Genomic DNA, 13234 nt, shown 5'->3' on the forward strand with positions numbered 1-13234 from the left:
AGTTTAATGAAACGCATTATCCTGTTATTCATTTATGGCTAAGGCTTGGTAAAAATCTTTAATATTCTTATATTAAAGAAGAATACTTTGTAATAGTTTTCTTGTAAACACTAACTTCAAGTTACATTCAAACTAAGCAGCTCTATGTAGCAGTTTGTAAAAATACACATTTCACTAACCCCTGTGGAGGAGCAACTGCTCATTGATACATTTCACAAGCACGTTCAACGTGTCTCATCTTGTTATTGATCAGCTACACTCAGGAACACCAGACACCAGTTGGAAAATACTTAAGCACTGCAGAAACATGTGGAACAAAGAAAGGCAGCTCCAATTTTTTTCCTAATTTGTCATTTTACTCAAATGTTTGTAACACAAAGAACTTACGTATTCTTTAAAAAAAACTGGACACATACAAAAATTCAGCAGGCAACAGGTTTGCCAAATCATTTATTTAAAATAAATATACCCAAAAAAACCCTCGAAACATCACAACTGAGAGCCCATTTTGAAGCGCATGCTGAGGGATACTTACATACAAACACTTTGGCTTTTCCCATATTTATCACCACTGAACCCCTTGAACATTCACTCAAGTGCAGAAAATGTTCAACATTTATTGCAGAAGTATAAACTATGAACAGCAATGTAGAGCACACTGTATTTAGACCTTAGTAATATCAAAAGTAAACTTTTCTTGGACAGCCAAAAACTATCAGAAATCCAGGAGCTGTGAAGAGGAACACAAAAAAAGTGACATGTTGATCTTGAAATAAAAAGTACAGTTGACCCTGGAACAACACGGGGGTGAGGGGTGCTGACCCCCCCACGTAGTCGAAAATCCAGGTATAACTTCTGACTCCAAAGACTTAACTACTAATAGCCTAGTGTTGACTGGAAGCCTTACCGAGAACATAAACAGTTGATTAACATATATTTTGTATGTTATATGTATTATATACTGTATTCTTACAATAAAGTAGGCTAGAGAAAAGAAAGGCTAAGAAAATCATAAGGGAAAATACTTTTACAGTACCCTACTGTATTTATCGATACCGTAAATTTATGTCATCTGTTTACAAGACTAATCTTCTGTCTGTCAGTACCTACATCAATCATGTCATATGATACAATACGCTGTAGATGTTATACGTATTACGTGTATATTTATGGTAGTAAATGATAAAATAGACTAGTATCTACATATTTTATACATTCATGACATACCTAATTATTTCTAGGCCATGCGGTTCGTCTGGAAGTTTTTTTTAAAATTGTAGCTAATCTCCAAAAAAATTTTCCAGTATATTTATTGAAAAATATCCGTGTATAAGTGGACCTACGCAGTTCAAACCCATGTTGTTCAAGGGTCAACTGTAGATGCCTTACATTTCTTTTCAGCTGTAGACAGTAATATTTGTACCTCATGGGTAGATGGGTAAAAATAAAGCTTTATGCAGAGGTAACTTACAAAATAAATGACAATCTGACAAAGTGTCAGGACTTTGGATCACCACAAGCTACAAGAACAGTTTCTGTGTACTATGGCACATATTCTGCAAGTGTGTAGAACATGTAATATAAGGATGTTTCTATGTTCATCCCTGTGTTTGCATCTCCAGGTATGCATGGAAGACCCCGGAAAAATCACTTCCGTTCTTTCCTTGCCTTGGAATCCACAAATGCACTTATTAGTTGGATGCAACTCGACACCTCCACCCATCCAGGACAACAGAAATACGTCACCGCAGAATGAACGTAACCACTCAGAATTCCTTCGTAATTATTGCCACTGACCTCTCCCACTCAGGGACTTAAGAGGACCAAAAGCACACACATAAAATCTACCCCTCGAAGTAAGAAAGACTCCATGTCCCTTGATTGCGGAAAATAAACATTTTGGCCTGCAGACCTCTTATAGTATGTGTCAGATGTGCTCCTCTACTTGTTGACGGCAAAGTGAAGGAACACTCACACATTACACTGCTCTGCTGACCACAGATTGTATTCACTGCATCATGTTAATGACAAAAGTGCATTTTTATGTGTAATAAAGGGTTTACGGTCTGCAACCCAGCATCCACCTGTATGAGGCTGTTGGCAGACTGTTCTTGGTTAAAGTACATACTGCTTCCTTAAATAAAGAAACATTTACAATCAAACGATTCTGTGGTGCACTGATTTTGAAATTCAAAGAGACAGACACATCAGATGATGATTTTCTACTTTTGTCCACAGCTGTTCCTCATATTCTTCTTTGCAACTTCTATACAAATATCTCCATGCTCACTGTCCCTTGTAGAACATCAGCAAGCTGTTATTTTTGTCGTAATTTGTTACGTGTCATGTCTGTTGTGTGCCGTCTTGAGCCGTTGCGTGTGAATTTTTGCTGCATGGATAATCAAGTTTTGTCCTATCACAGCAGTCTAAGTTACTGATACTCCTGCCTAATGTACACCGGCAATAAATCCTGTTTCAAAGCCTGAGATCTCTTCTGCAAGCCACAACAGTCAACATAAGCAACTGTGTCTGAGCAGAGCTTTTGTAAGACCTTACATTTTTTTTAAAAATATATAAACATGATAGCATGACAATTCCGTTTGTCAAAGACCACACCTGTATATAATTTACATCCCTCATTTTTTTAAAGCATTTAAATCAGCAGCTATTTGTATGTTCGGAACTGGCAGAAAATGTGAAAGCAGGGTACTTGAAATCTTGAAATTTGAATTATACTGGGGAAACATAAGACATATGGTTATGGAATGAAGAAAGTGAAGAGACTCCTAGAATGAAATTCAGTCACAGGAATGGTGCTGTGAGTGCTCACCAGTTGGGGCAGGATCTTTTCAAAGTGCTCAATGTCCACAACGTCACAATCCTCCGCAGCCGCCTGCTTCTGAGACCTCCGGGCTGCTTCTGGACAACGACACATGATGAAGTTATTAGCACCACGTGACCTCGGGAGGCACGCGGCACCGTCCCAGACGCCACAGCCAGGAGAAGATCCTGTGGGTCTGCCGTCCCACCGATCATGTCCTGAGAATCCGCACTCACCTTCCACAAAGATCTTCAACATCTCGGCCATTAGGATGACAGCGTCACCACTGACTATAAAAGAGAACATGAGTTTAGCGACGTCTAATATTATTTTTCAGTAATTTGCCACTTACTACGCACCTTTTCATTTAAAAGGCTAAAAACAATGGGGTTCGCGAAGTCATTCACCTTTAGTTTTTTCATCCTTGAAAAAGAGTGACAGTAGTTTGCCGACAGTCTCCTGAGAATAATAAGCAGCGAATATATTAACTAGTTAAAAATACGTCGAGCTGCTGACACAAAACTTAAATTCAACAATGTAACCAGTTTTTTTTTAAAAAAAAGCGGGACGACAGTTTATTTTAAATTTTTCTAACGAGGAAATTGCACTAAGTTGAATGTTTCTATCACCTTTTTAAAAACAACTTCAGTCGTCCTTTCCTCCATTCTTCTGAGTCGTTCAGCAAACGCGCGCTGTGCGGTGATTGGATGGAATGGGCACGCGCACGTTCCGGTGTTTTCTCAACCGACCGGAAGTAAGAGAGGACTAACAGAATACTTTTAAAAATCTAGTCGTGTCGGTTCGTAGAAATGTTTAAGCCGGAGGAAGGCGTAATTATGTATATATACTCTGCATTGCACTGTCAAATCATATTTCCAAAGTTACATTTATTTATGCAGAAGAAAATACTTATGTTTTTAATAAGAAATCTGTGTACATATTTGATTCTGTCATTCATTGTAATTTCTAAGATATTACAAAATATGTTTTTCCTTCTAGACTACATTTACTTATTTAGCAGACACTAAAGCAACTTCTAATGAACTCTATGTAGTGTTATCACTCTACACACCTTATTCACCAAGGTGACTTACACTGCTAGATACACTACTTATAATGGGTCACTCAACCATACATCAGTGGGACACACTCTCGATGTCACTCACACACTATGGGGGACCTGAACAGCATGTCTTCGGACTGTGGGAGGAAACAGGAGCACACTGATGCAGACACAAAGAGAACATGCAAACTCCACAGAGAGTGAGCAATGATCAAACCCATGCCCTCTCACAATACCCAGGCACTGTGAGACAGCAGCACTACTCGCTGTGCCACCGTGCCACCTCTAGCCTAAATATTCATTTATTGATTCTGTCCATTTTGGTAAAATATGCAGATAATATATCCGTGAGTGAGTGTGTGCATGCACGTGTGGCTACCTCTCCCCCTCAGCCTTATGCTTCCAGGATAGGCTCCAGATCACCGCAACCCTGCTCAGCACCAGCGGTTATTGAAATTGGATGGAGGGGGTTTTTGGTCAGGGACATGGACCCAGACAAAGAACCACCGCTCACGAAAGGCACCTCCACAAAATGTATAGCTCATTAAAATTTATACAAGAATTCTGAGTGTTACTAGTTTTGGGATCAGCGGGTGGTTGTTTGGCATTTTGTGGAAGCACCAAAGTAGTAGGACTAAGACAACAAATCCTGGACTGATGCCTTGGAGTTGAGGCACGAGACAGGTTTAGAAGGACACCTGCTGGAAAGGACAAGTGCCGCAGACCACAGCCAGTTCCTCGACCTTTCCACAGGCCCACGCAGTCTTCAGGAAGGACTGAACCAGGCAGACAATTACATTTACATTTATTTATTTAGCAGATGCTTTTCTCTAAGCAACTTCCAATGAACTCAAGAATGCTGAACTTCAGTGTTAATTTTAAATAGTGTCTCATAGCACCTGGGTGGTGTGAGAGGACATGGGTTCAATCCCTGCTCGGTATGTGTAGAGTTTACATGTTCTCCCCGTGTCTGGGTGGGTTTCCTCCAGGTGCGCCGTTTTCCTCCCACAGTCTGAAGACACGCTGTTCAGGTTCACCCATAGTGTATGAGTGACATAAAGAGTGTGTTCCACTGATGTATGGATGAGTGACCCAGTGTAAGTAGCGTATCTAGCAGTGTAAGTTACCTTGGTAAATAAGGTGTGTGGGTTGATAACACTACATAGAGTTCATTGGAAGTTTCTTTGGAGAAAAAGTTTCTGCTGAATAAGTGTGTGTGTATGTGTGTGTGATGGGAACAAACACCAGCGCACACATGGACCTGCTGTGGAAGTCCTGAGCAAAACACCAACACTGATGAGGTATATTTATCAAATGAGAGTCTGGCCATATGAGCTCCTGAATGGAAGAGAATGTCAAATTCTGGCTTTCTCTGCAGTCTGAGAGATCAGCCTAGGGGCATTCAGCAGTGGATAAAATGCACTGTTAGGTGAGTTTCACCAGGAGAAGCAGGTAAGCAGCATTGCAGGTGATCACATGGCATTACCTTGTCTAAACTCATCTGTAACAGGAATCCTCACAGAGCTCAGTGTTCCATAAGATACAGATAGCAATGCTGTCTGACAAAAAAACTAAAAACTTAATAACATACTGCATTTAACTGATCGCAGCCCTAAGCCACGTTGAAATGAGATTGTTTACCTTTCAAGATGACATTTGTTCAAAGAGCACCACAAAAGCAACTGTTCAGTGGGTGAAGGACAGGAAGAGGAACTGACCCTCAGTGATCTACACGTAGCTCCAACTTAATCCCTTCATAATCTTTGGAATGATTTGAAAGGGGCAGTCCATCAACAGCCACCATGCAGTTTCAGCTTGTACACTTCTGTAAGAAGTAAATGGGCAAATCTTCCTTTCTAGGTGTGCAATGTTGGTAGAGGTATATCAAACAGACTCAAGGCTGTAATTTAAGCAAAAAATTACTCCCACCAGCTATTTAAACTCAGTGGGGTGTTCCCTTATCCAACCCTGTCATTGTACTTTAATAAAAAGCCTTTTCCTCAGCTTTATGCTGCACAGTACAATCTGTAAATAAAACTCAAAGTTAGATTTTACTTTTTTCGGGCTTTAAGGAAACAAAAGCTGAATTTTTTATAGGGGGTGGTGACTTTGTATTCCCCTGTAATATTGACATATGTGATAGACAATTACATAAAAATAACATTTATACATTTAAATATTATTTCCCTTTTTCAGGTATATCAGCTTGAAGGGACCATCGCTCTTCACTACATGTTCAAAGCTCAGCACACAAAAGTGAGACCTCATTGTATGAAGAATAATAGTAACTGAGAGAAATGTGAGAAATGGATCCAAATGCAGTGAACTCTTGGTATGATCAATTGGTTTTGTGTTCTTTGTGAGCAGGGAACTGAGTGAAGTCTGCATACTTGGCCACGGTCTATACTTGATGTGTGTACAGTGTATGCATGTTCTGCTGTTTTTTGTGAACTCGCAGTTGCATGTGGTATGATGTGCTGGGCTGAAGCTGCTTTTGAGTGTCTGTAACGTCTCAGTCAAGCACAGTGATTTCAAGTGCTTTGTCCCTTTGAGTTTTGGTTTTTGAGCCGCTAGTGTGCGCATGTATTTCCTCCACCTGTGTTGAGAAGTTTGCGTGCAAATCATGTGCTATCATTGGTAAAGTGTTTAACTTGGGTAAGCACATTTGTGACAGAGTATCCCAGATACTGTCTAATGGGTGGGATTTCTTTGCATTAAATTTGCTTTAGGTGAATGCAGATATTCAGTTTAGATTATTATGTTATGCCCTATTATAATCTATACTTTACTCAGTTGTACAGTTTAACAGACAATTATTGTTTTTTTTTTTGCCTTACACTTGTGTTCAAGTGCTCTGTGTCACTGCTTGAGAAGAGTGTTCTACAAAAATAAATTGAATTGAACAGACCTGTCCAGTCCTTTTCCTTGAATATCTACAATTTCAACCTCTCATCATCATGCTGTACACACACACACACACATTTTCAGAACCGCTTGTCCCATACGGGGTCGCGGGGAACCGGAGCCTACCTGGTAACACAGGGCGTAAGGCCGGAGGGGGAGGGAACACACCCAGGACGGGACGCCAATCCGTCACAGGGCACCCCCAGCAGGACTTGAACCCCAGACCCACCAGAGAGCAGGACTGTGGTCCAACCCACTGCGCCACCGCACCCCCTATTCATGCTGTACATTTTTAATAATTTTATTTTTGTGCTCTATTAAATTCTATGCCATTATTTCACTATCTAATCACATATATCTTTAAAATTGTTTTTTTTTTCTCCGTTTGCTGTAACCAGAAATAGACGGTCCCCATGGATTATATGTCATTTATGAGTTTTTTTAATGACCTTTTAGGCCGTAACTGTAGTTATTATTTCCTTTCCCTTATGATGCATTCAATTAATAGTTTATTTCACATCCAAGAGGGAGTATATTCACTATTCGCCTTTCTTTCTTTTTAATAGGTATGGCCCGCAACAAAATATTAGTTCTGCATTAACAAACTAAGTTAATGGAAATAAAAATAATGCTTGTTATAATTTTTAAATGTATCTTTAAGCAGTCTGATGTTTGTTTTAGGAATATTTTAACATATTAAACTCCTCTTACTTTTAATTATATCAACATTTCGTGTCGTAATTTTAAATGGAAACGAAAACTAATTTTACAATTAAACAAGAATCTAACCCCATTATTGCACTATATTATCAAAAGAAGTAGAACCCGCGACCCAGTGAAATAAAAAGCAGAGTGTAATATGAAATCCACTCGAGCTATAAACAAAAAGATCCCCCTTGCCTTTTCATTCTTTTATTAAACAATAAAAAGTTTTATTAAAGTTTTATTAACTACTATCAACTATTTAAGTTTTTAAGTTAAGTTCTAAGTTTTATTAACTATTAACTATTATTAAAAGTTTTCATAAGACTTTTAATGCATTTGAATTTTGTGTACTTTTTATAATGTTCCTGTATCAGTGGCGGTGAAACATGTGACAGGCGGGACGATGTGGAGAGATACGGACGGCCCGCTGGCCGCGCTCTTCACGCCTTTCAGTTTCGTTTCAGCTGAAGTTCAGCTTCCGTGAAGAAAACCAGCAAAGACTGAAGCGCGGAAGAAGGAACTACCATGAGCGCGCAGCACCGAGGATGGGTACGCCCATCTGTGAAGGTACATTTATTTTTAAAATATTTTCTGAAAACCAACATTTTCGTGCCACGTTAATAAACTAGACTATCGCTCGACTCTCGTGATTTGGTCAGTTTTCTTAAACCCTTTTTGAAATATCATAAATTATATATAATAATGTGTGTGCTTGTCTTCGTTGCTGTGTTTTTATGGCGGTTTAGCAACATACTAATAACTAATTTACAGTTCAACATGTTATTGCTTGCTCCTCAGTTAGTATATCCACCCATGTGAATTCATATCTAAAATTGAGCGCAGTGTAATGATGACGTATCATGGTGGAGACTAAGGGGTTGCTCCGCCCCCTCGATGCTCGCTCCCGGGCGCGCAGGCTGATATACTTGGCCGTGTACACCTTTTATGCCTCGCACGTGTTGGAGATTACTTTAATGTTGTTTATTTTATTGTAAGGACAGCTGTGTGAAATATGTCATCCATAGTTGCCCACAAGATATTAAAAAGAAGAGCTTCCTTTTGTCCGTGTCCATCTGGATTTATATAATTTTACGCCTTTCTGGAATCCACGTGAGGATCTGGGCTAACTCATTAGCTTAGCCGGATCGTTACAGCAGGCAGGGGTGTAACAAAAAAATTGAATGTGATGTTTTTCTTTTGAGAGGTGGACAGCCATTATTCTAAGCGGCCAGTACAGAAGAAGGAGGATCTTTAGACCTTTTTTTTTTAAAAAAAAAAACTTTACAAAAGCAACATAGCATAGGCCTACATAACACAAGGACAAAAACTGTGCTATCCAAAGGAGTCCGGCCTTAGTTTAAATCATAATGGAAATTATTTGTTAATTATCCCAGTAGAAGAAAATTCATCCCTTGCGTCATGCAAATACAGTACTGTTTTACAGGAGAATATTCAGTAGATCACAACACAGAACATTATTACTAAATGAATAAAAGTAAAGAGAATAACAATTCCCAACAAGTTTTAGATCTTTCACTGAGAAGACTTGCTCCATTTAAGAGTATTCGATCATGTTGAAACCCTCCTACTTTTAATTATGTTAACATCTGAGATAGTGATCTTAAAAGGAAACTGGAATAATTTAATCATAAAACACTGAAACAAAATATAATCCCAGTAATAGTCTGTTCTATTATCAAAACAAGTAACCCAGTGATGGCGAAAGAGAGGCCAAAATCAGAATGAGCGTGAACATAAATGTGACAGAGTGTGTCAGCCTCCTCACCCTTTCTTTCGCAATCTGTCAACCAACGCCTTATTTACGAGTGCCACACAGGAAGAGAACCTCCTTAACTCATGCACCTCCACCTCCAAGAGCCCACTACAGGTAAAATACAAAGAGTAAATTCCCCAAACCCGTTAAAAGAACAATATAAAACTAGAAATCAGAAACTATTACTATTCAGTTTTACAGCACCCTTGTCCAAGAGAACCGTTTTGGTCATTTTACCTCCAAATGCCACAGTATTTGGAGGTATGATTGGTGCAGAGATTTTCTGTCCTGACATCAACCCTCATCATTTACCCAGGCTTGGGAGCAACACTGTCTAACCGGTCGCTGGAACTGGGGGCAATTTGAAGTCACCAATTCACCTGAAATGCATGTCTTTGGACTATGGGAGGAAACTGGAATACACAGAAAAAACCCACAGAAACATGAGGAAACATGCCAACTCCACATAGACTGAGCAGGGATTAAACCCAATTCTCTTGTACCACCAAGGTGCTGTGAGGTGGCAGCGCTACTTACTGGACCAACATGGGTTTAAAACAAGAAACCAGAGAAGAAACAAAAGCCAAAATAAGAACAGAACAGAAAAAAATGGTTCTTTCAAGTATTTGAATGATCCAATCTCAGTCCTTCAGATAGCCAGGAACACATTGGCAGACAGCAGGTCATCAAACTGGGGGGTCTTCCCTTCGTGTAGACACCCCAGTTGGGTTCCTTAAAAGCTCTGGTGGTCTCAGAATTCACGTCTTCTCTGCCTGATTTTAGCTGGCAGATTGGGATAAAATCACAGAAAAGAATCTTTAAAGAATGAAGAAGAAACAGGAAAGAATCTTCACTGCAGCTTTTTTGATGTTTTCTTTGTCAGATAGACCTAAGAATCATACTAGAATACTCCTTGGATGGGCAGGGAGCATGGCAAAGGAGTGGGTAGACAAAATGTATCTCAACAGCAGATGAATCAGCCAGCAGTCTCACCCAGGAATGCAGTTCATCTTGAAAATATTGCTTAAGAAAAATTTCCTGTTTAGCATTCTCAGGCAGGCCACAATTGTCAAATATTACAGTTTTATACATTTATTTATTTAGCAGACACTTTTCTCCAAAGCAACTTCCAATGCACTCGATGTAGTATTATCAGCCCACACACATTATTCACTAAGGTGACTTACACTGCTAGATACACTACTTACAATGGGTCACTCATCCATACATCAGTGGAACACACTTTCTCTGTCACTCACACTATGGGTCACCAATCCACTTGAACAACATGTCTTTGGACCGTGGGAGGAAACCCACGCCGACATGGGGAGAACATGCAAACTCCGCACAGACTGAGCGGGGATCAAACCCATGTCCTCTCGCATCACCCAGGGGCTGTAAGATGCCAACACCACTCACTGTGCCACCATGTCACCCATAATGCAATACTTTGTTTAGTTTGGTCCAACTCAGCTTCACTCCAGATCATCTACTGATGTAGCTTGTGCTTTGTCCATCTTCTCTAATGCAGTGCGGCAATGTAATTTTAAAAACTGTGCACAAGATTATTTAAATCTAAGAATTTTATTTACATGGCCGCAACAGAGAAGGAGTGTTTTATTAGCTCGAAACTGAGATCATACAACTTTGCAAATTTCATATTCACACAGCTTTGCTTAGCTTGCATATTCTTCTAACCAGATAGGATGTGGCTGTTAATTTCTTGTCTTGCCTCTCATCCCTCTCATCCAAGCTAGCAAGACTGTCTGTGAAGCTGACCTGGTATGGCTAGCAACAGATCAGGCAGACAGAATAGATTTAGATGCATTCCTGACAATCATCTTTGAATGCATGCTCATTGTTGGTTTTCTTTTGGGGCTCTGTTTATTTAACCTTCCCTTTCAGAGAGCGCGTTGAAAGAAAAAAATTGGATAATGCTTGCAACAGGATGTCAAATTCTGTTAAATGAAATAACTTAGAATCAATGTGGGACAATGTAAGAGTGGAGCAAAACTGTAAGTGGACATTTTGGAAAATGGTCACATGATAATATGACAAGTGCTTTAGATCCTTTTGAGCCACAGAATGTTGTCATACAACTTTTAGACTGCATGTTGTGGGATACTTGAGCATTACTCAAGACCAGTTCCCAGTTTATAAATTGAAAGAGGTGAAAATTTACTCCATAGCCTATGCTTAAGGCTCAATGATATTTAGATTGGTAACTAGAAAGGTTATGGTAGGAATTCATTCAATTTTATTGTAATTTTACAAGATTTATTAATTCATTTAATTATTTACATTTACATTTATTTATTTAGCAGATACTTTTCTCCAAAGCGACTTCCAATGAACTCTACGCAGTGTTATCACTCTTATTCACCTTATTCACCAAGGTGACTTACACTGCTAGATACACTATTTTCAATGGGGCACTCATTAATGCATTTAAAGTTTCTATTCTGTTAAGTGTCACTGTGTATCTGTCTCTGTCTCTCACCATGTATTATTTTGTTGACCGGTACATCAGCAGTTGTGGCAGTCATTATTTGGTCAGTTTAAACCTCCATTAGCTACTGTACACTGGTTTAGAAATTTACATATTTTTGATTGCCAGAGCTCCTGAAAATGGAAATATTGATAACCGGTATTCAGCTTAACATTATGCACCTAGCACCAACGAATGAGTCCGAATTCGAGCGTCTGCGGCATTATAGGGGGGCTGGTGAAGTCATGTGCCATGTAAACAACCTCCATTATCTCCAAAAGTAACAGAGATAGAACCGCGGTTTGAACGGCACAAATGTAGCACAAACGAATAAGTCTGAATTTGAGTTTCTGCAGCATTGTAGGGGGGCTGGAGTGATGTGAATCCTGGAAAAAATAAATAAACAATTGCAATGGCACAAATTCTAATTCTTATGGCACAAAACAGCACAAGCATAGCACTTACGGATCATAAGGTTTCTTCATTTGTGCTGTTTGTCGGGGGGCAACTTCACGTAGCTTTTCAAATCACTAAAACAGCATTACTCACCTGACTAGTCAAAGATTGGTAATCTTAAATCAGGATGAATGTAATAAACTGGTGAGTAGGTGTTGTGTACATGCAGTACAGTCTCCTACAAGAATACTTCTCCTGTGCAACGGTTTTCTTTTAAACACATCATTCATTCTTTCTATTGGTGTAAATAACATATTGCTGTTGCCTTAAAATTGAAGTGAATAGGAGTTTTGCGTACAGAATAGTTCATTAATTATGATGTATTTTTTCTCATTAGAAGATGGAAATGTTCATGGCTCTAGAGAAAAAGAACAGAGCCATCCTGGTGAAGAGCAGCAAAATTTTCATTGAAAAATCTTTACACTTCATTTCGTCACTTATGAAAAATAAAAAGCTTGCATCTCAGCAGGGACAAGCTACATGCAAGAGGTTTGTCTGTCATTTATGACAAAAATCTTACTCCTTACAGAAGATCAGGTATTAAAAGAAAAAAGTATCATCCATCATGAAATGTGACATGTTTTCTTTTATGAGCAGATTCTGCACAGCATTTTCTTCCTTGGCCTAATTAACAGACCAAGGATAAACCCTGAAGATGTTCTGAATGAAGAACTTGCCTTAAAGTTAAGACAGAAATTTCCAGATGCATTTCAGATATACAGAACTAAACTACCCTCAAGACCACCATACTCAATTCTGCTAGATGTGGTAAAAGAATGCTCATCTTCAACATGTTGAACTATTTTAAAAACAAATACAAAACATGCAAAACAAAAATGATGAAATGTAAATCACATATACGTATGTATTATATACTGTTTTTAGTATGTTCTGGTCATTTCCGCAGTGTGTGGAAATGATTTCACTTTAGCATCAACTGTTGTGAGCTACCGCTACTTCTCAGACTCACAGCAAACAACCATGAACTATTTTGGTGTGTCTGTAGCCTGCAAGGGAAGATTC

At 39.1% G+C, this 13234-nt stretch overlaps 1 protein-coding gene and 1 long non-coding RNA gene across 3 annotated transcripts; one reads left to right on the top strand and one right to left on the bottom strand.

Moving 5' to 3' along the window:
- Positions 1-507: 507 nt before the first annotated feature.
- On the bottom strand, positions 508-3522 carry LOC108940888 (centromere protein X-like). Of its 2 annotated transcripts, none has more exons than XM_018763301.2 (5): positions 3451-3517; positions 3229-3280; positions 3058-3111; positions 2831-2919; positions 508-730 (listed from the first exon to the last, which is right to left on the bottom strand). In XM_018763301.2, the coding sequence occupies exons 1-5, from the start codon at positions 3484-3486 to the stop codon at positions 716-718; spliced, it is 246 nt and encodes an 81-aa protein (XP_018618817.1). In that variant the 5' UTR covers positions 3487-3517; the 3' UTR covers positions 508-715. The 2 variants fall into 2 exon arrangements, with proteins under 2 accessions (XP_018618817.1, XP_018618810.1); XM_018763294.2 differs by lacking the exon at positions 508-730 and adding an exon at positions 2179-2389 and having other exon boundaries at positions 3451-3522.
- Positions 3523-7982: 4460 nt separating this feature from the next.
- On the top strand, positions 7983-13000 carry LOC114910249 (uncharacterized). The gene is made up of 3 exons (XR_003797567.1): positions 7983-8060; positions 12549-12700; positions 12809-13000. It is a non-coding gene; the product is annotated as an uncharacterized LOC114910249 (long non-coding RNA).
- Positions 13001-13234: the final 234 nt, after the last annotated feature.

This window comes from Scleropages formosus, chromosome 3 (genome assembly GCF_900964775.1).
Source record: "Scleropages formosus chromosome 3, fSclFor1.1, whole genome shotgun sequence".
In the NCBI taxonomy this organism is placed as follows: Eukaryota; Metazoa; Chordata; class Actinopteri; order Osteoglossiformes; family Osteoglossidae; genus Scleropages; species Scleropages formosus.

Coding starts and splice junctions, on each gene's coding strand:
- LOC108940888 (XM_018763294.2), bottom strand. CDS start 3,486: ATGGAGGAAAGGACGACTGAAGTTGTTTTTAAAAAG. Junction 3,112..3,228: donor CAAGGATGAAAAAACTAAAG/GTGAATGACTTC, acceptor TCTCTTTTATAG/TCAGTGGTGACGCTGTCATC. Junction 2,390..2,830: donor AAAAGATCCTGCCCCAACTG/GTGAGCACTCAC, acceptor TTATCCATGCAG/CAAAAATTCACACGCAACGG.